The sequence below is a fragment of the Carassius auratus genome, chromosome 7 (genome assembly GCF_003368295.1).
Source record: "Carassius auratus strain Wakin chromosome 7, ASM336829v1, whole genome shotgun sequence".
In the NCBI taxonomy this organism is placed as follows: Eukaryota; Metazoa; Chordata; class Actinopteri; order Cypriniformes; family Cyprinidae; genus Carassius; species Carassius auratus.
The window spans coordinates 29022462-29045624 of NC_039249.1; the positions used below are offsets into that span (position 1 = coordinate 29022462).

General features: G+C 35.4%; 1 protein-coding gene across 2 annotated transcripts in view; it reads left to right on the forward strand.

Annotated features, from left to right (window-relative positions):
* Positions 1–432: 432 nt before the first annotated feature.
* The window catches only part of usp53a (ubiquitin specific peptidase 53a), a 45374-nt gene continuing 22643 nt past the window's right edge, over positions 433–23163 (forward strand). The window contains exons 1-9 of one of the 2 annotated variants that reach the window (XM_026268347.1): positions 433–792; positions 11058–11291; positions 11460–11620; positions 14965–15057; positions 15159–15293; positions 17129–17242; positions 18485–18567; positions 19474–19558; positions 21913–22059. In XM_026268347.1, the coding sequence (XP_026124132.1) occupies positions 11477–11620; positions 14965–15057; positions 15159–15293; positions 17129–17242; positions 18485–18567; positions 19474–19558; positions 21913–22059 (801 nt within the window). In that variant the 5' untranslated portion in view covers positions 433–792; positions 11058–11291; positions 11460–11476. Of the gene's footprint in view, positions 793–11057; positions 11292–11454; positions 11621–14964; positions 15058–15158; positions 15294–17128; positions 17243–18484; positions 18568–19473; positions 19559–21912; positions 22060–23163 lie in introns of both variants that reach the window. The other variant, XM_026268346.1, reaches the window with a different exon arrangement.

Consider the following 23163-nt stretch of genomic DNA (forward strand, 5'->3'; position numbering starts at 1 on the left):
AATTATTGTTCTATACATCAATGGGAAGCATATTAATTTCATCCTTCAGATGATGTATACATCCCAATAAAATAAAATAAAAAATACCTTTATGATGGTTTTGTGGTCTAGGGTGAAATAGGCTAATGATTCAGTTTGCATCACCTTCATAAACTGACAGAAAAAAAAGCAAAAACACAACGATGCACATTCTTTAGTCATAATTTTGTAGATGCATAAAGAACATTTAAATCGCTCCAACCAGAGTGACTCGAGGTCATGATTACGACTTGTCATGTTGACAATTTCAGCTGAAGACGCGGAGATGTGCCCTAAAATCCTACAGTCGAGATCTGAAACACAGCCACCCAGACGAGTGAACACAGCAGAGGAAAGTGTGAGAGAGCAGGAGAAACTCCTCCCTCCCTCGGCCGTGCTGCACTGGGACAGATCCACTGCAGGACACACTGTATCGGAGAGGAGGAGTTTGACTTCGGAAATTCAGGTGTCTGCAGTCACTCACTCAGTACTGCGCTCCGGACCGTTCACTTCACATCACAGGACTGGAAATAACTGAAGAAAGAGTGAAAACCACACTGAGTCATAAGAGCGAAGGTGCTTGTGGTGCTGTGTTTGAAGTGCACATCTTTACACCGGTGTGTTTTCGTGAGTCGTCTGTCGCTTCCGCTTTTCCGTCCAGCAGTTTGACGCCGGATTCACCAGGAGTCAGTAGTGATTTACCAAAAAAAGACTACTTTGTTTGACTGGACACTGAAAGGAACAAGGGGATATCACTTGTTTATTGTTAACGTGGTGAGTAGATGTGTCTCTTGTCATGTCTGTACATTTTGTTTTGGTCAAACTTTACTTCGCCATGTTTCATTCGTCAGTGCGCGTGCGTCGGAAACGCACCTGATCCAGGTGAACGCGCCTCAGCCTTTCTCAACTGAACTAGCATAGCAGCTCACTGTTTACGTGTAGACGAGAGCATTCAAGCGAATCAAAAAAACAGCGCGGTGTGTTTTGTTTTTTAAGTGTTACTTTTGAAAGCTAGTCTAGAGAGTACGTGTAATGTTGTGACGTATGTGTATGTATGTTAGTTAATAATTACATTTTCAGTATTAAAGTTCAGTATATGCAGCACTCGATGTCACTACTCGGGTCGGAAACAGCTTTGATGCGTAATTAATGCTACAAAATATAATATAAAATAATGAAAATGTAAATTTATTATACTTCATTTGCTGTATTCTCATGGTATTTAACATTTACTCCAGTGAGAAACTATGTGTATATGTATGTATATATATATATATATATATGACAATAATTATATGATAAACCACCTACACTGGCTTAAACTGCAAAAATATTGTTAATCAGTTTGTTTGATTTTTTTTTTTTCACTGAAAATGTCCAAACATTATTAAAAAAAAAAAAAAAACAAGATATTGCACTTGTATAGAGAATTTATCTAGATTTTTTATTTTACCCGTTTACGATTGTTCTTTTAAAATATAGCCAAGTGAGTTTCTTCCTGAAAATCAAGACAAAAAATAAAATCTTGATTTAAAAATATTTTTTAAAAGCTTCCTAGGGTATTTATTGCAAATAAATAGACACATACTGATTAAAAATGAGTTCTGGCAGTGTAAATTAAAATTAAAGATTAGTTCAACGTCACGTCTTTGTATTAAATAAGTTGTTTTATATTATTGCTATGTCTTTGGGGAGTAAAATAGCTTAATGAAAAGGGATGTATTATCATCACGCTTTGTGTTTTGTTTTGTTTTTCTTTTGTAGCTTACAGAAGATTTTTTTTTTTTAGTGGTGGAGTAGCTGTAGCAGAGGTATTGCATCTGGGGATGCAAATATTATACGTTTCTTTGCAACAAACATTACAGCTGATTAAATTGGCTCCACGCACCTGCCAAAGCACTCTTCTCATTAAAGTTTGCTGCCCGTGCATTTCATTTAAACACCATGCGATTGCAGAAGTTTGGCACTTGTGCACGAGGCTACTTATGTCAGCTTTTCTTTGACTCATTTAGTTAGACAAGAAAATTGACGCATACATTTGCGTTCCCTCTGATTTCATATGTGTCATTAATATCTATACTTGAAAAATCTTCATTGGTGTTGGTGTGGTGACTCCTAAGTCCAAGTAAACAAATTATAGATAATTGTATAGTGACCAAATAATGTGAGACTTAGTATGTCTGAGATTGGGCAACAGTCATTTAGTTCTCAGCATGCTTGTATTTGCTCTGCTGGTGCCTACGTTTCTCCCCACACCTGTGAAATCGAGATGGCATGCGGCAGAACCGGCTGCATCTTCAACTGCGGCCCTTCTCTCATCTGGGATCAGTTCAGTATCCTAACCGCCCGCAGATCTGTAGAAAACACTGACTTCAGATCAGTTAACAGCTGTTCCCTGCCGAGGTGTTTCCTGGTGGAAATGACTGGAATTGTTCGGGGAGGAGTTTCGTGGAAAGGCCAGTTTTGCAGATCGAGTTTGTGGAAACTAGGATGAATATGTCCTGTAACGCGTTCATGTTTGTGCGAGATCGTGCATGTGTCTGCGCCTGCGGGCGAGTTTCAGACAGAGAGATAGGCCTGTTTGTGTGAGCTTAATGATGTTAGGACAACATTGCCAAAAGAAACATAACACTTGTCTTTTTTGACACATGCAAGTCTTACCTTAAAGGAATAGTTTACCACAAAATTAAAATTTGCTGAAACTCTAATCACCTTTAGGCCATCCAAGATGTAGTTTTTAGATGTTGTTTTGTGGATCCTCTGTAGTGAATGGGTGCCGTCAGAAAAACTGCAAGTTTGTAAGAAAGGAATCCATCAAGGCATTTTTAACTTTATCAGATTGTTGCTTTGAGCTAAAACACATTATTATAATCCATAATAACACTTCCTCCAGTGAGAAAGTCCATCTGCTGTTGTCCTCTCACATTAAAATCCACCCACATGTTTGTTTAGATCTGTTTTGATCTTGTTTAGATCTGTTTTGATCTTGTTTAGATCTGTTTTGGCTTGTAAACAGTGCTTTCTTTGTGCATATTTCTCTCCTGATTCAGACCAGATTACTTTTTCAGTAGAAAAAGCAATATTACAAATAGAGGACTCTTATTTTAGTTTGAATTGACTGTAACTGATGGACTGAAGTGGTGTGGGTTGCTGTGATGTTTTTATCAACTGTTTGGACTCTCATTCTGACGGCACCCATTCACTACAGAGGATCCGTTCGCAAGCAAGCCATTCTTTCATTATTATAATAGTTTCTCTTCGCTCCATCCTTTTTTTTATTCTTGTCACGATGCTACTCCTAAAGTAACTGACAGGTGCTTATGGGTAAATCGTCCCAAAGCAGAAGAGGTTTTTGCTGATCTCTCCAAATCCAAATAGACCTCTTCTCGGCACAGCAGCCATCTGCTTCATTTGTTATTGTTTACAATGAGGAGTCCTCCTCTGAGTATCTGGAAGTGTCTGACTAAGCACCGCACTAATAATGCATGAAGCCACTGACGCTGAAATAAATGGTTTAAACCCTGTCGACTCGGAGGAAACCATTTTTTTTTTTCAGTTAGAAAATGAAAGGAAAGCGAGATGGTGGCCGCATTGTGAATTTGACATTTATTTCCAAGCCGTAAAGGAAGCGAGGAAACGTTTCGGAAGTCGAGTACGTTTCAGAGAGGATATTGTACTTCAGTCACTGATAAATGTAGATGTCTCGATAAATCTGTTTCTGTTTGTTCAGGAGTTGTTTTGTCACCTGAGTATTAATGTATTGTGTGTTTAATGGCCGTGACCTGCCCGGTGTCTCTGGACTCAAAGTGCTGACCGCGTGCTGGAACGCAATGCATGACCAACAGGAAGCCCACACAGGAAACGGCCGCAGCATTGTTGCTTGAAGCCAAAACCGCCTTCTCCGAGCCTTCGGGAATTCTGCCGCTCCCTCGGTGTTGTTTCAGGAGCGTGTCGGGTTTCGCCGACAGTGCGGCCCACCAGGGCAAAACTCTCCTTTTTGTGTAGCAATTATTGTGGGTTTGCCGTCAGAAAAGAGTCATTTGGTCATTTCCAGTATGACATGTTCACAGTCTGGCATCTGGTTGCTAAATAAGACTTTTATTTAGGCATGCATTATCATTTATAGATGTAAAAAAGCATTGTTCGTTTCATTGCATAACTGTCCATCTGTCATCTTCTGCAGCTGCTTCTCATATTCTCATTATTTTCCGACTCCTACCTTGTTATTTTTCACCGTGCATTGCAACATTATGATACATTTGAATCAAATGCATCATTGCATTGCTGTTTTTGGAGTCTGTTGACCAGGTTTCTGTGGTTGTAAGTTTGCACAATCTATCAGTGAACTGTGACTCAGACATTTTGTGGTGGTTTAAACACAAGAATGTAGCATCTGTTTTGCAGCCTCTGCTTTAATTTGTCATACATATCCTCTTTTCGTAAGGAGAAGAGATCATCCGTAAATAGTGTGGTTGTTGTGTTGCCTCAGATAAGTAACCAGAATGTGATGCAGTCTGGCCACATTTCTTTTTCCAGGCAAATCACCATGAGTTATGTTACTTGGAAAATTTGAGTAGGAGTTAAAGAATGAGTCGATATAAATAAAAAAAGCAGAAGAGCTTATTAAACTTTTGAACTTTGTAGACGGCGCTGTGGCAAAAATCAGTTTTCTTATTTGAATTGAGCTTTAAGAATTTATCAGTGTAAATATTCAGTTGCACATTACAAATCGAAATGATCTTTTGAGTGATTTATTTCCTCTCCGTCAATCTGCAGAGGGATCTTTAGATCGGCTTAGAGGAGATATTTAACCATTTGTGATCAGACAGTTCATCGTAGCTTTAAATTTTGAACATTACAGCACCTCGAGCTCCATATTCAGAGAAATGGTCATCTTAGAGCAGCATAAGGATAAGCAGCATAAGGATAAGGAGCTATTTATTATTTTTATTTCAAGTCTTGAATATTCAGTTACCAGGTAATCAGTTTAATGCAAGTAAGATGATGTCGTGTGGGAGATTTATAAATAAAGAAAAGTCTTGATCAAGCCATTTGGTCTTGTAACACATTTAAATTGTTCACCCAAAAATATAAATGTTATAATATAAATAAATTTACGTGTTATTTTAAACTTCTGTGGAACATGAAATAAGATATTTTGAGAAGTGTTTTTCCCCCCTCCAAATTAGAAGTCAAACCAAACTAAATCTAGAAATAAACTCATGTAGGTTTGGAACGGCGTGAGGGCGAGTGAATGACAGAATTACATTTTTGGGTGAACTGTCCCTTTAAATCCATTGCATGTTTTGTTTTCAGGATTTTGCACAAAAAAATGTCACGGTTTCAGTGAGTCATTGTAAATTAGGAAGCTGGTCAAAGGGCGTAATGAGAGCACAGGAAATGATGTTATGTGCAGTTAGTTTCAGCTCTTTGTAGAGAGGGTGGGGGATATCCTCACTTACATTACACGACAGTCACATGGCACGACTGAAACCTGACTGTCATCATTACATCGTAGCTATGTTGTTCCGGTGCCTAGATATGGCTAGATATGCCTTCATGTGCTCGGATTCCTCCCTTGTGAAAAAGTTCACATGAAAAAAAAAAAATTATATAAAATATGCTTTAAAAAATGTTTCACACTGAATGCAATGTTTTCAATTGCTTAAAGTCAAGTAAATGGCAATTAAATAAAAATGTATTACATTCTAAAAAACTTAACTGGACTTAAGTACCTCTTCCATATGTAATGATGTAGTTGCAATTTAATACATTTAAAATGTACTGTAAGCTAAAATAACAGAGGTTAAATTATATAAAAAATATAATTTTTCATTTTCAAAACTTTGTATTTTCAGGCCCTTCAAAACCTCTTTGTCATGTAAAGGAACAGATTAAAAAAAGGAGAAAAGTTTTTCTTTAAAAAAAAAAAAACAGTGTTGTGTAAACACCCTGTTAGTTTATTTATTTACAGCACAAAACCATTATAATTTTTGTTAAATACTTTATAGTGAAACTGTCAATTCAGCTCTACTTTTTAGTCCAACATAGTTGTGAAAGTATACTGTAAGTGCAGTAAGTACAGTGTACTTTATTTCATTACTATATTATCTTCAAGTACAGGTTTTATATATATATATATATATATATATATATATATATATATATATATATATATATATATATATATATATATATATATATAAAACCTGTACTTGAAGATAATATAGTAATGAAATATCTATTTGACATCTAGTATCATTTGACACTAGTTAAATGCACTTATTTTTTTGCAAAGACACATTTGTTAAATGATAGGCCTGATCATTTTGCACAACTCCCCATAATAAACCATGCATTTGGAGGTTTTGCTTAGGTCTGCACAAACGGACCAGGATGAGGTTTGTATCAAAGTGTAATTCTTTGGGTTCAGATATTAGTGAGGCCTAACATATAGCACTGATCAGGTGATCATCAGCTAGATCTGATCTTGCACAGGTGTAGCTCACTCTTTATAATGCAGTGGCCATGTACAGTAGGCCGTGTGGATGCTGTAGCTTTCTAATGGCAGGTACTGTATTTTTGTCATTCGTCTCTTTTTTTTTTTTTTTCTGTGCTACCTCACACTTGCTCTTGCTGGCCAAGTTTGTGTCATGCAGAGATGAATGACCTCAGGAGAAAAGCATCACCCATAACGTAAGCTTTTTCCACTCTCCAGCTACATCATCACCTGATTGTGAGAGCTAAGATTCACTCTGGGACACGCTGCCTTCTGTTATCAAGAAATCAAGAGTTAAAAACAGACCTCTTACAAAGAAATGGGATGTTGGAGAGTGGGTGACATCTTTCAGATACCCCTCAGCTTTTTTAAATAATACTTCCTCTAAATAATGCTTAAATAGCCGTTAGATCTTGGGCTACGCACGCAATAGAAAAAAAGTCTGTGAAAATAGTGTTAATATGAAGGAATTTTCCGTATTGATTTTTCACAGGATTTTTGCCTATATTTTGAATTACACATTGTGTTGTATTGTGTAGTTTTATTACAATTTATAATCTAATTTATTATTAATTTATCATGGATGCATCTCATGGAAAAGAGCACACTTTACTCACTTATTTGTCAGTTTAGTATTTGATAATAATAATAATTCCTTACATTTATATAGCGCTTTTCTAGACACTCAAAGCGCTTACATAGTAAGGGGGTATCTCCTCATCCACCTGTCATTGATATATTGTCATGACAGGCATCACATTTTCTTACAAAATGACCATTGCTATGATGTGAAAAGCATCTTTCTTACTGAAGTGCGTTATTAAAAATCAACCTGCCTGACTTTAATTCAAATCTGCATCAGTATTAAATTTGCAGTCTTAAATTTACAATAAAACTATAGGCTACAAAAAAAAGCCTGATTTGTGAACACAATTTTTTCCCCCTAGTCTTTCTTTCTTTCTTTCTTTCTCCTTATTTCTCTTTCTTTCTTTTAAATCTCAATCTATTCATTTCAAAGACCTCAAGAACAAATGAAAATCCTCCTGGTCCTTATCCAGTGGTCATTATGAAAATGCATTCGTCTTTTAAATACAGAGTCTTTTTTTCTCATTATGTGGTTAATTATAATGAAAATAATGCTACAATGCACAAAAAACAGTGATCATAAAGTAGTCTTTGTTGTGAGATATGACCAAGACCGGTTGAGAAGCTTATGAGATTGAACCATCTGATTAATAGACTTTTCAGAAAAGAAAAAAAAAACATCATGTTCTACCAAACTAGTTGTGGTTGGTCCAAACTGGAACATGTGTGAGATGTGTGTGTGGAGGTGTGTCTTCGGGGCCAAACACGGAGCCCAATCCTAAAAACAAGAGCTCTTTAGCAACACTGTGGCTTCAGTGATCACACTGGAATGCTGTTGCTATGGCAGACTGTGAGCACACTGCAAATGAGAAAGGCACCCCATAGACTCAAAGTAGCTGTTTTTGTTTTGTTAAATGTAACCAGAAATACTGTTAATAGATCAGTGGTCAAACTATGCTCTGTTGGTCACCTCAACTACTTCTGAATTGTTTGAATACCAGCGTGGATGAAATGTTGTTTAACAGGTTTCCATTGCTGTCAGTGCACTGATAGAAAATTAACTGACATCATTCTGACATCATGCTTTCTCAAGTTTGAACACTTCTTTTTCATCTGATGATGTTTATCTAATGTTAGGAAACCTCAGTGAGTGGCACGAGCTGGAGACAAATACGTAGCTTCTATTCACTCTTAACCCTTTGGTGCTCTTTGGTAGTTTTTGACCGAAACATTTTTTATTTTTTATTATTTTTTTTACTTCATCGGAATGGTGCGGAACTTGTTTTTGGCACTTGTTATGTAAACACACACACCAATTTCATCTAGTGGAAATCTTTGGTACTGCACACAAACAAAATCTTGCTGAAAGCTTTTTTTTTTTTTTTTGGGGGGGGCATTTTGCCTTGTTATCAGGATAGGACAGATCAGAACAGACAGGAAGTGAAGTAGGAGATGGATAAGGAGCGGGATCGGGAAATGTTCTTTGGTACATTTGAGTACATTTGTAACCTATAGCCCACAGTGCTGTAACTTCAAATTTGAAACACAACTTGTTTAGATTTATGGCTTTTATTTTGTCACAGTTGTAGAGTAAAACATATATATTTCTTATAAAATTTCTAATAATATTTTTGTGCATTTTTGATAATAATAAACTTAAGATTTTACAACTTTTTTCAAACTTCCAGCAATAATCTTCCTGTTGAAGTGTCTCCTTGAAAATGGACTGAAATGAAGTCTGTGGTTAAAAAATAATAATAATGATAATAATAAAAAAGGAATTATGGTCAACAATAATAAATTGACCATAACTATTGCATAAATAGAATTCAGTATCATACAATCCACCAAAACATTTTTTAACTAAATCATAGTGCATTAATTTTATTCAAAAATAATATTCTGCACTTTTTGACCGCCATGAAAGACAGTTTGTTTTTTTTTGTTGTTTTTTTTTTTTTTTTGGTTCCATGAAGGACTTTAAAATCCAATGAACCTTTCAGTCGCACAAAAGGTTGTTTATAATGAAAAAGGGTTCTTTTAAGAGCTGTTTTCTGAAAATTTCTTTGGCGAATCAAAAATGGTTCTTTGGCATCACTGTGGAAAACACTTTTTTTTTAATCTTTATTTTTAAAGAGTTTTGAGAAAACTGGATGATCAGAAACTGAAATTCGAACCAAAAGTAACAAACTGTCGCCCACATGTGCTTATTTTTGGCTCTATTTTCACCAGATCATACAGTTCCACCCGTGATCTTCTCCAGACCTCCACACCACAATCTCCGAGCCAAGAACAAAACTGTGTGTGGAACATTTTTGGAAACTTAATATCCTGTTCCCTTTTTATCATTGGAATCAGAGGAATGCATTATTCCAGCGTGCTCTCATAGAAAACCTTGCAAATAAACAAACTGAGTTGACAAGGTGAGCACTGCTTGAGTGATACAGTCCTACTAGAAATGGTAGAGTTGTGAGATTAATGCAATTGTAACTATTAGGCTATATGATGAAGAATGGACTTTGCTTTCAGTCGCTAAGCAGTAGTCATCAACCAAAAATGTGTAATTACTGAGATTTAATGTGTTTTTTTGTGAGTAGTTCTGAGTAAAACTCCTCTAATGCATCAGTTAGGGTGTATAGCATGCTTTCAGATCCATTGGTGTGTTACAGAATGCTTCCTAGTTCACTTATAATACACTGCCCAAGGGGGTCAGCCATTTCTAATGCTGGCGCATTGTCAGAATCATTCCTGGGCACTGAAAAAATATGCTACCTGGGACTTTCCAGAATCCTTGTGGATTTTGCTCTGTCTGTTAAGATGAATTGGATTGCTAACGGTAGCTTTATCCAGGTGTTATAGCTCTCATTGGCGGCAATGAAGATGCATGACAAAACAAAATAAGGAGGATGTCATTTATACAACAGTGTAGTTTTTAAAAGACTATTAATAATCAGTAATGTTCAGTAATTTTATTGATTTGACTGCACTGACACAATCGGAGGATAACTGTATTGAGCTGCAAATGTCTTATATCCAGTTCATATGAAACAACTTAAATTAACTTCAGTTAACGTTAAATTAAGCTAAAAAATGACTATGTTGACTTCTGTAGAGATATTCTTATAGCTAAATCCTATTTTGTTTTATAAATGATGAACTTTGCAACATTGACTGTAATTGAACTGAATTGAATCAGTAACAACTAAACTGAACTGAATTATAGCATTCATATTGTCTTTTATGAAGCTGCTTTATATCTGAATCAAATTTTTTTTTTCTCAATTGATTAACTTTGGAACATTGACAGTTATTGAGTTGAACAAGAAAAATGTTGTCTTCTGTGGAACTACCTTGCAGTGAAAATTGTTGTTTTTGCTATATTTACAGTGATATTTCCTGTTTATTACTGTAAAGCTGCTTTGAAACAAGTGCAATTTACAGAGCTATTTATTTGAAAATGACTAAGTGTAGTATTATTGGGTCGAGACTGACTAAACAGACCTAACATTTAGGGTATTAAGGCCATTGCTAGTGGCTGAATCTTTGTTATAGTACACATCGTACTGATTTTCAAGTATAAGCAACAAAGTAGCTGCATTTGCATATTTTCAGTCTGTGCATTTGCCAAGACATTGACATGATGTCAGTTTGTTCCTTATGGATAACATCAGCTTGCTTGTTTGCCTGCATAGAAACAGAAACAGGTTGGTGCAAAGTCGTAAAAAAAGTTAAACAATAACATTATTCAGTGCAGCATTACCAGTTGGATGAGCTGACCTACTGACTTTTGCACAGCTTGAATGTTTAGCCACTCCTCTCGTCCGTGATTTGTAAGGAAGTGTTCAACAAAGGCACGTAGTTCTCAGTGTCTCAATTCGCAGAAATGTTACAATTTCAGGCCGGTGTGTTAAAATGCTGTTCAAGAATTCATGCATTGCTTTGCTTCTCTCTACAGAGTGAATCCTACTCATCCTAAGGCTGATGTCCTCCAAGAGCAGCGTCTGAAACATGGACGACCCTTTAAAGGTTGACTGATTCCAGCTGACACCTTCATAACTATGCTGCGAGTCACTCGAGGCCTGATGGCCACAGTAGCCACCAACAACCCACCGAAATCCCCAACCCAATTCAGGGAATGATCAAACCGTCCTGTCTAGGACATACGCATCAAGAGACCTCTTACATACAGGTCAGCAGCAGAACTAAAGGCTTTGACTCAATCATTGGTACAGTAGGAGATAGAGATTCAAATCTTCAAGTCAATCTGTCATAACAACAACCCTTTTCAATCTTTGATTAGTAAAATTACTTTAAATGAACTCAAACCTCAACAAATACCTATTAATCCACAGAACAGCAGATACCCCAAATCCAATGGCATGGGCCAAGTTCTTCAGGAGACCAGGAGGCAATCTTGGCAGGTCTTACCAGCCAGGATCTATGCTGTCCTTGGCCCCAACCAAGGGACTACTAAATGAGCCGGGACAGAACAGCTGCTTCCTCAACAGTGCAGTGCAGGTACGTGTTTAACCCAAAGCTAAGAAAACCATTGCATCAGCAGGTTTGTGCCTATATATATATATATATATATATATATATATATATATATATATATATATATGCCTATATTTTTAAGTTTGCACAGAATAAATAGGAATGCACGTTTAAAATAATTTGTATATACTTAATATTTTAAGTTACATTTTGATTTATTTAATGTTTTTGTTAAAATGTATCAAATTGTTGATATACGTATACAAACATGCACAACCATTCAAACCGTTGGTGTCGGTATGACATTTTAATGTATTTGAAAGATGTATCTTATGCTCAAAAATGAGTGCATTTATTTGGTTAAAATACAGTAAAAATATTAATATTGTGATTTATTACTATACATTTTTTTTATCATTCTAATATGTTGATTTGAAGCTTAAGAAACATTTAATATTACTATCAGTGTTGAAAACTGCAGTGCTAATTCATATTTTTGTCGAAACCCTGATATTATTTAATGAATAAAAAGTTACAAATATGTGTTTATTTGAAATGGATATCTTGTAAACATTGTAAAAATGTCTTTATTGTAACTTATAATCAATTTAATGCATCCTTGCTCAATACAGGTTTTAATTCTATAAAGTATCTTTTATATCTAGTAGCCTACTCCTTTTCACTGGTATGTTAATATTTTTTCAAGTTGTACTTTGAGCAACTTGAATATGGTAATCAGTTTACGATAATTTATTAATTTAAGGGCAAATGTGAGCATAATTACTTTTAAAATGGCTTTATTAACCTTTAAAGGCTAAAGTCTAAATAAGGTTGCCATCACACCTAAATCTAAAAATGTCAGACAGATTGGACTTACCACAATAACATAAAAATATCACACCACCCGCCCCCTTAAACATACTTAACTTTCTTATGACTCACATTTGAAGTCTGACCTTCACAGCAAACAGTCATCTCCTCCTCAGTGCCTACTGAGAGAGTATTTACGGCATGCCAGCTCCACCCGTCAGCCCCCAAATTTTTTACTTGCTCCTAGGCCGCTTGTTACTGGAAGTCAGTTTTCCCTCTTGGATGGGATTGTGGACTCTATGATTGAATGGACCTCTGCCTGTCTCTCTGTTATCTGGTTCCTGTACTCATCACCACGGAGTGAGGTCATGCTCAGACTAAGTTGTCTGGGGCCTAAGGGAAAGACATTGAGTGAAGAGTAACCTTACACTGGTCGTCCAAACTCCAAACACACACACAGATGAACCGCTCATACCCCCCATCATGTCACGGTCAAATCTCCCTTGAGCTCTTCCACCAAGCATGGACAATGAGTCATATTTCTCACACAATGACGGCCAATAAGAAGAGGCTAAGACATAATGCGTGGCCTGTGGAGATTATGTTGACTTTAAGATTGGCTCGTTGAAGTCGTCATGCAAAACCAGAATAAAGTTGTTAAAGGACTTTAAAAAGATGCATTAGAGGAGAAGCACACTATCGCTAAATTTACATTGCAGAGGTGGCACAGAGCTGCTTCTGAAGTGGCATTTAAGTGTCTTTACGTAAATTATACTAGAGGTTGAGGTGGCTCAAAGCAGGTTTCATTTAGTCTGGCTTTTGTGCAGCATTTCAGAGCAGCCTTAACTTGACTGTGTAAAGGTCTGTTATTTAGGGGACCTCACTACATGGACATGATTTTACTGCACATTTCTAACAGGAAGTCTGCTACAAACAGTATTCAGGAAATGATGCTGTCTTCAAGAGGCATCTGAGTTGAGGCTGCTCTGTGCCTGCTCAAAATTCTGTGTAAATATGCAATGCCGCATAAAAACCAGACTAAATTATGAATGCTCCGACTTACCTCAGCCCCTAGTATCAAAGTACTGTGTAAGCTGCTGTGTAAATGCATTCATGCCATCTCTGAACTGTGTGAGACACATATGCTAAATTTACTACACAAAGGTAGCACAGAATTGCTTCTGAAGAGGCATTTAGGTGTCTTTATACAGACTCTTTAATGCAGCTCAGAGGTGGCATAAATGCATTTGCCCAGCGATTACAACTATATGTTTTGGTAGTAAGGTGCTGAGGTGGATCTAAGAAGGCAAAATTTAGTCTAGATTTAATGTGGCATTATATCTTTATTGCATTTTAAGAAGGAACACAGCTGCCTTAAATCAGCTGTGTAAAAACGCCTAAATGTATAAAGGTGCAATTGCTGTGTAAATGGATTTATGGCATCTCTGAGCAGCATTACACAGACTGTGCAAAGACTAAAGCGCTTTTGTACCTCCTTTGCTTTGTAAATTTGGTGAGTGCCTTATTTTAGTAAAATTTATGACAACTACTGGTGTTTTTATTCTTAACTTAAAATCTAAATTTGAAAATTCGTGCTAAAAAAAAAAATTGTGCTTTGTAGTAATTTAATGTGTGTGTATTTTGAAAGCATCGAATCGCTATAGAAATCGCTTCAACAAATACCTGTTAATCCACAGAACAGCAGATACCCCAAATCATTCGATTCTTAGCGTTTTGAATGACTACTGTCAGAGATCGGCGATTCACGATTCATAAATCATGTTTCAAGATCGATGCATATGAATGGTCAGGGTTTGTATTCGATGCATCGAGAAAATGAGTGAATCGTTACACCCCTAGTTAGTTGCCATGGACATATTTATAATTTACATTTAAAGTACTAATTCACTTAAACTGGAATAAAATAATTTAAAACTATAAATACTTTTTTAAATAAAAAAACATTCTAAAACCTTATCAAATATTTACACGAAAGCAGAAAATATAGAAATACAATCCCAAATATAAAAAAATACTGTAGAAGTTTATAAATGCAGTGCCCTGCAGGTCCTTAAAACGTCTTAAAATGTATAATTTTATTTATTTAGAAATTACTATTATATTCAAATTTAAGGTTATAAAAAGTGTATTTAAAATAAATGTACTAAAGCATAACAGAATTCTTAATTATCATTGTAAGTGGTCTTACATTTTGGGATCGGACAGGAATTGTGACCTAAAGTGATTGTTAAACTTTAAAAGCTTGTGATGTAATTAAATAAATGTGATCGCTGCACATTTCAAAGTAAAACAACCAATACTGCTCCACCTCTCATTAATATTTATATATTGATACAAAAACAATTTCAAAACGTATTTACTGAATAAAACACTAACTTTCACCCTATATTGCTGATAAGCAGTAATAAGTCATTGAATGTGTGCTGCAACCTGCTTAATTAAGTGAAACAATCTACACTATTTATTTCCAGATTGTTTCGAGTTTACTGAGGTGAGTTAATTAATTATAAGCATGAGTTTCCTTTAACTCCGTGCAGGTTCTTTGGCATCTGGATATCTTCAGACGGAGTCTTCGTCAGCTCCCAAACCACTACTGCTTGGGAGACTCCTGCATCTTTTGCGCTTTGAAGGTATTCTCACGGCCAGACACATCATGACGCAGTACTTTAATGCTTCCTTTAAAAAGATGTTTTAGAGTCAAAAGTTTGAAAGCACTTTGTTTGTTTTGCAGGGAATATTCTGTCAGTTCCAGCACAGCCGAGAGCGAGCGTTGCCCTCAGATAACCTGCGTAATGCCCTCGCCGAAACCTTTAAGGATGAGCAGCGCTTTCAGTTAGGCTTCATGGATGATGCTGCTGAGTGCTTCGTAAGTGTCTTTTATGTATTTGAGTGTATTTTAGATTATAGCAATGTGTATGTCTGTGTGTATGTGTGTCAAAAGTTTTTTATTGTGAAATATTATTATGATGTAAAACAATGTATTTATATTTTAATATGCATTCAAATATAATTTATTCCTGTGATCACAGCTGAATTTTCAGCATCATTACTCAGATGTCACATGATACTTCAGAAATCACTCTAATATGCTGATTTATTGTCAGCGTTGGAAACTCTTGTGCTGCTTAATATTTTTTTCGAACCTGTATTACTTTTTTCAGGATTATTTGATGAATAAAAATGTATTATCAAATTAAAAATAGAAGTATTTTCTAACAATATACACTACAGTTCAAAGGTTTAGGGTCAGTACTTTTTTATTCTTTCTTTTTATATAGAAATTAAAACTTTTATTCAGCAAGGATGTGTTAAACTGTTAAGAAGTGATGGCAAAGATTTATATTTTGAATAAATGCTGTTCTTTTTAACTTTTTATTCATCGAAGAATCCTGAAAAAAGTATGTTTACCCAAAAAATATTTAGCAGTACAACTTTTGCCAGCATTGATAATTCGAATAATAAATCAGCATAATTAGAATGATTTCTGAAGGATCGTGTGACACTTTATACTGGAGTAATGGCTGATGAAAATTCAGACTTTTCATCACAGAAATAAATGATATTTTAAAGGATATTAAAATAGAAAGCATTATTTTATATTGTAATAACATTTTGCAAGATTACTATTTTTTTCTGTAGTTTTGATCAAATAAATGCAACCTTGACAAGCATAAGTGACTTCTAAAACAAACAAAAAAAACATTACAAGTGCATTACAACCAATGCAAGCACAGTAACTTGCAATATAGTGTTAATAGAAATATTATACCATTTAAGCATCTTATTCACATTTAAAGTCTTTTTCTAATTTTGCAGTCTGCTGGTTGTCTCTAAATTTTAGACGATTAGTTACTGAAGCATACATGGAGAATATCTGGCAATATTTTATTGTTGTCTTTTATAGAGGAATAAAATGGAAAACTGATTTCCAAATTAAGCTCACTTAATATGCACATTATGCACAGCACAGATCACACACCCTTGCCCTGGAAGCTGAAGTAATCATGTTCACCCCTTCGGTATGTGCAGGATTTCTCTTTGGGCTGCTTAATTGCAGTAAACCTGCTTAGCACTGGGACCTGTAATCATTTTCTGTTTAGCACAGCAGGACTGTGGAGAGTCTGTCATTACCTCAGGAAAAGTCAATTTACAGTGATCACTTAAACAACCCAATCAATGTTGGATCTCTATCAGTGCAAGCCTGGAGTGCACAGATGTGTTCACACTGCTCTCACAGTCAATGCTGGCTCTCTATCAGCGCTGGGGTAGATGCAGTCTGTGCTTTCATCTGTTTGTACAAGATGCCCTGAGCTAGGACTCTTTAAAATAAGATAATCTGTTCTGTAGAAACATACAATTAATCTTGCCTCTTTTCAAAACGGCTAATTGTCTCAGCGCTGTTGGTGTTGCTGAATAAACCCCACGGTTCTCAGGTTTGAAAGGGTGCATTTAAGCAGATAATAGGCTTAGGGAAAATTACTAAAGCTTCGAGTGCATTCACTTAATGCCAAGGTATCATTGTACCAGCCCAAACTAAACTATTTCTTTTTTTTTTTTTTTTTTTTTTTTTTTTTACTGTAAAACAAGCACTAATTTATATATTTATGTTATTATTAATCTTGACTTTTGGAGTACGTCATGAATAATTGTAGAAAATGCCTTATGACACATACAGATGGCAGGCTTTTGTATTTTTCTTAGGAAAACATTTTAGAAAGGATTCACCTGCACATCGCGCCCGATGCTGAGACTGACGCCTGTGCATCCAAGTCCTGTATCACTCATCAGAAGTTTGCTATGGCAATCTACGAGCAGGTATTGCTGGTTTTTAATACCTCACGTGCACTCATGTGAGTAATTGAGCGCAGTACTGTGACAGATGTTTTCAATCAGTCGGGTACAGTGGGCAGAAACTCACAGGGAATACTAATACAGAGACATTTACATTCCTTCTCACTTTTTCCTCTGAGAGATGAGAGCAAAGCCCTGATAACTGTATATAATGGTATTAAATGGTAATAACATGATATACACTTAATAGTGGAAATACATTATGTACACTAACCTTAAAGTTTGGGTCAGTACATTTTTTTTTTCTTTGTGAAATAAATTATGACTATGACGCAAGGATGAATTGAATTCAATCAAATGTGACAGTAAAGACATTTATAATATTTAAGGATAAGTTTACTTTCATTTCTCTTTTTTCTTCACTGACAAAGAAATAAAGTTTTTTGAGGAGAAGCAGTGCTGGATTGTTCTCCATATAGTGGACTTAGATGGTGGAAAAGTACAAAATGCAGTTTCATTGTCACTTCAAAGGGCTCTACACGATCCCAGATGAGCAATAGGGGTCTTTTCTAATTAAACGATCCGTCATTAAAAAAAAAAAATATATATATATATATATATATATTAATATATATACACACACACACACACACACTTTTTAACCACAAATGCTTGGCTTGCTCTAGCTCTACTATTTTTTTTCTTCTTTTTCTACTGCAATTTTATTTTGTATTATTTTTTTTTTACTGTATATTTGATTAAAGCAATGCAGCCTTAGTGAGCATTACAGACTTAAATAATATTATTGACCCCAAACGGATATACCGTATTGGTACAAACTACCATATTTATGTTCTATAGTATTTATTTGGTTCTTCGGAGTACCATCGTACATGTCCAGTAAATATTAATCTTGTATAATACATAAAAGGCGGAAAAACATTATAAGATATATAAGAGATATATAAGATACAATCATAAAAAGCTCTTTGAGATTTGTTGTTCAGACCCAAGAAATTATTCATTGTTTTGTCTCTAAAAGGAATTTCTGTATTGGTTACACCCTTAGGTTGTACCAATACATGTATGTATGTTGAGACATCTCTTACATCAGTAGTGTAATTAAGGCTTTACATAATATAGCAGTCATGACTCCATCACTCATGTCACGTGTGTGTGTGTGTGTGTGTGTGTGTGTGTGTGTGTGTGTGTGTGTGTGTGTGTGTGTGTGTGTGTGTGTGTGTGTGTGTGTGTGTTCCTCTGCAGTGTGTGTGCAGGAGCTGTGGCGCGTCGTCCGACCCGCTACCCTTCACTGAGCTTGTGCACTATGTGTCCACCACAGCCCTCTGGTAAGCCAGCACCATCATATCAGACACTCAAGATGTGTTTATATATTGCTGGGAATTATGGGCAAAAATATTTTCACAGTATTTTTTTTACATATACATTATAGATATTTATCACAATATTCATTTACAATTAATGGCATGTTTGTTAGACCTTGAAAATGAATGTAAAGACATTATTTCCCACTGAATTTAGTTTCTATTAAATTTTTTCCTGGATTCTGTTTTGTGATTCTGTTCAAATTTACCATTAATAATTATGTCTAATTAACTGAATTAATAAAACTAAATGAAACGTAAAATTAACAAGTAATGAAATAAAAAAAATATTAATTTACCACAAATCATTCAAAAAAAAAATTGTCAAATAAGTTGCTGCATGACAGTATTATTTAACTCTGCAATTAATTAAAAATGACTACTATTATTCGTTTTAGTATTCGTATCACTTGGGAATCATATTTCAGTACACAAAAGTAACATATTTCTGTCATAATTTCTTCAAGTTGAACCTGACTTTTATTTTGACATGTAGTTTTTCTCATATTAAACCATGTGAGACCTCTCTCAGAGCAGCTCTGGAGATGAAGTTCCTGTCCTCATATGTTGAGACAAAGATGCTTGAAACACAGCATGCACAATTAGTGTTTGAGTTTGTGTATCAGATGAAACCACGCCAGTTGTTCAGAGACTTTGCATATTAGCAACAAGCACTGACCTGTAGTCACGCTTATTTCTACTTTTAGATTCACCCATTTCATAGTAAAAAAGTCTAATTTAGTATGACATTCTTTCATCACCCAGCCCTAAATGTTTATGTTGCTATATTGACCTGAAAAGATCGAAATACCTGTGCTTTGCTTATTAATAACTGCTTTTTATCTCTGTTACTCTTTCTCTGTGCTCCAGCCAGCAAGTCTTGGAGAGGAGAGATGAGAGGTTTGGGGAGTTGCTTCAAGCCGCCAGCACAGTTGGAGATCTGCGTAACTGTCCGGTAGGTGGCTGCTCATGTTGATTAATAATGTGAAATTTACACGCACTTTCAGCCCTTGAGAGGACACCGTCATGCATATAGTATGATGGCTGTTTCTGCCATGTGATGTCATCAGGCACACTCAAGGACGAATGCACACACACACACACACTCTTCTTATCTGATATTCTGTACGTGTAACACCTTCGTGTGACGTGATGAGCGAGATGAAACCTGAGACCGGAACGTTCTTCTCACATATCAACACATTCTGCATTTTTAAAAAGGCACAGTAGGAAGTTACATCCTACTACAGTCACTGCCAGAAGCAGCACAACATTAATGTGTCTCACTGGAGTAATAAAATGTTTGGTCACAATGGGGTTATTATAGTTTACTGAAAGTAAAACCATAAAAGCATGCTTTTACTTGAAATAAAATGCACAGATTGTATAAGGTCGGTGCAGTGCACTAGAGCAAAAAGTGAAAATGATGTTGACATAAAATTATAAGTGGATGAGGCGTCCAGGTTTGGGATCTGCATCAAATGGAATTTAAAAAAGTGATTTTATATGCATAAAAAAAGCATATTAAATGAAAGTTAAGTGTCTGCTTTTAAAGTTTCATTGAAAACAAAATGGGTGAAATAATGTCCCTTCATTTTTCAACATAACAGATATATTTACATAAAAATGAAACAACATTCTGACCTGAACTTATTAAAATATATATATATAAGAAAAAGCTAATTCTTAATAAATGTTATTATATTTTAAATGATTGATAACTTCTTGTAATTAAAATGTACAGTATGTGACCCTGAACCAAAAAAAAAAACATCTTAAGTGTCGATTTTTTGAAATTGAGGTCTATAAATCATCTGAAAGCTGAATAAATACACAGCTGGGTAAAACCTAGCAGCTTTAAGGATAGTAACAAAGATGTATTTTTAATTGCTTCTTAATAGTTCTATACATGCTTGCCATTTTTTTGTTTTGTTTTATGAGCTATTGTTACAGTGATATTTTACTGGGTGTCTTCTGTAAATCATGGTTAAAATGTATGATAACACCCAAAATAAAAAATACACACACACAAACACACGGATTAAAAAAAAATTCTAAACTTTAACTACATTTGAAATGTAAATGGAAAAATATAGATTAATTCAAAATATGAATTAAAATTATAGTAGTATCTGAGTGATAATCAGAATGCAAAATGATTTCAACTGCTGATGTGAAGTATGTTTAGAAGAAAAATTCTTCTAAAATCTGTTTGTTTGTTATTTTCTGTAGGAATTTGTCTCCTCTAATTTTCTATTTCAAAATGTAATAACTCTGATATGGTTTCCAACATGGAAATAGAAAAAAGCTGACATGGTGTTAAAGAACATAATAACAAATAGGGCTGTCACTTTTGTGAAAAAATCATTTACGATTTTTAAGACATAAGTGTTCATTGAATCGATTATAAAATCGATTTCCCATTGTAAAAAAAAAAAAGACGTTTTCTTTTTCAACGTCAAATAACGGACGAACGTAAAGAGAGCGCTGGAAACGCACAAGTCTGCAATATTTCTTATTTATTGGGATGAAGTTTCATGCAGAATAACAAACAGCAACAGGAGTGAAACATTCTCGAAAAAATATATATGCAGAGGGGACGGCTGCCATAACAAAAGAAAAACATCACTGCAGGCTTCAACCCGGCTGCATTTATGATTTAGGCAACTACAATATCTCCAAGATTATTTTAAATAATGATTCAATCCATTTCAAACAACTGTTCAAAAAAATGAAACTTATGGCCAGCTGTTGAGAAGACATGCTCCGACCGCACTGATGTCCCAGGGACACTCAGGTACAGCTGCGCAAGGTGGGGGTATTACTGCCAATTTTCCATCATAAAAGCCGGTCGCTGTCAGCTTGCAATGGTCCTTTTTTCATAACTCAGCATCTCCATTAATTAGATGCGTGAATGAGGCGAATTCGCGTCTCCCGCGCCGCGAGACCTCCAGACCTGCGTAAACGTGTCTTTACATTGACTTAATCATTCGCGTTTGGTGTGACAGCAGCATAAGAGATCTCTTTCGACATCACTGGAACTTATAGGTGTGTAAAATTGCTGGTATTTTCTGTCTAGCTTTCGCAAGGCATACTGCACTTTCGGAATTCTTTATTTTCTTTTTCTGCTTGTTTGTGAGTTTTATTACCTCTATTTTTTAATTGTTTAATTATTTTAAAATTAATAGTGTACATATTTAGTTAAAATCGATTCCTTATTTTCATTTTCAAAACTTATTTTGGTTGGTCCGATCGATTGTGACAGCCCTAATAACAAACCATTATGCATTATCTCCATCTCCTCAACAGAGTAACTGTGGGCAGAGAATCAAGATCCGGCGAGTGCTGATGAACTCTCCAGAAATCGTGACCATTGGTTTTGTGTGGGACTCAGAACAGTCAGACCTCATTGAAGACGTCATCCGATCTCTCGGACCACACCTCAACCTCTCAGGGGTAAGATTGTCGTCTAGTAAATACAGGTGCATCTTAGTAAATAAGAATGTTGTGGAAAAGTTTATTTATTTCAGTAATTCAACTCAAATAGCCCATAGATTCTCTCAGGGGTTCAGGTCTGGTGAGTTTGCCGGCCAGCCAACACCATGGTCATTTAACCAACTTTTGGTGCTTTTGGCGTCAATCGAGTCAATCGTTCGTTCGTTATCTAGTTCGGCTCGGTGTTCATCTACAGTTCTCTCTTCACAGCAGTTCAGTCAGTGTACTGTTTGTGTAAATGAATTACTCCGGCATATTGGTTTGTTTGAACTCAGAGGGAGCGTCAGCCACATTAGAAAAGGAAACAGCTTAAGTCATTTGTGGATTAATGCGTATTGGAGACGCGAACCGTTTAAAACTATTCCGTTTGATTTGGTGAACTGGTTCAAGAAGATCCGGTTACATCGAATGAGTTGTTCGCGAACCAGATATCACTAAACTGCAGTGAACGCACGCACAGCAGACCCGGAAGAGAAGACAATGCTGAATAAAAACATAATTTATTTTATTTTTGGACCAAAATGTATTTTCGATGCTTCAAAAAAGTCTAACTGACCCTCTGATGTCACATGGACTACTTTGATATTTTTATTACCTTTCTGGACAGTATACCATTGTATATCATTGTATTTACATGGTACTTTATTTTAGTTCAATCCAAAATACAATTTTCTACATTTATTCAACCTTTCTTCTGTGTAATATTGAAGATGATATTTTATAATAATAAAAAAATACAAATGTACAAAGGAAGTCAGTAATAACCAAAGTCATTGACAGTTTATGTCATACAAGTTTGGAGAGACATTTTTGAGTCGACTATACCTTTCAGTGTGCATTAAAGTATCCAATCGAATCCCACAAAACTACCATGGTACATGTCTAAAAACAATACATTACCATGGTACTTTTTTCTTATTTGAGAAAAATATGATAGGTGGTAAAAAAGATTACTGTCCATATTAAAGGCTTTGGAATTAGATGATTTACAAGCATCTGCTAATCAAAATGTATGTTACTCCGATGTTTATATGTCAGTTAGGATTTAATCTTTGTGGGGAATTC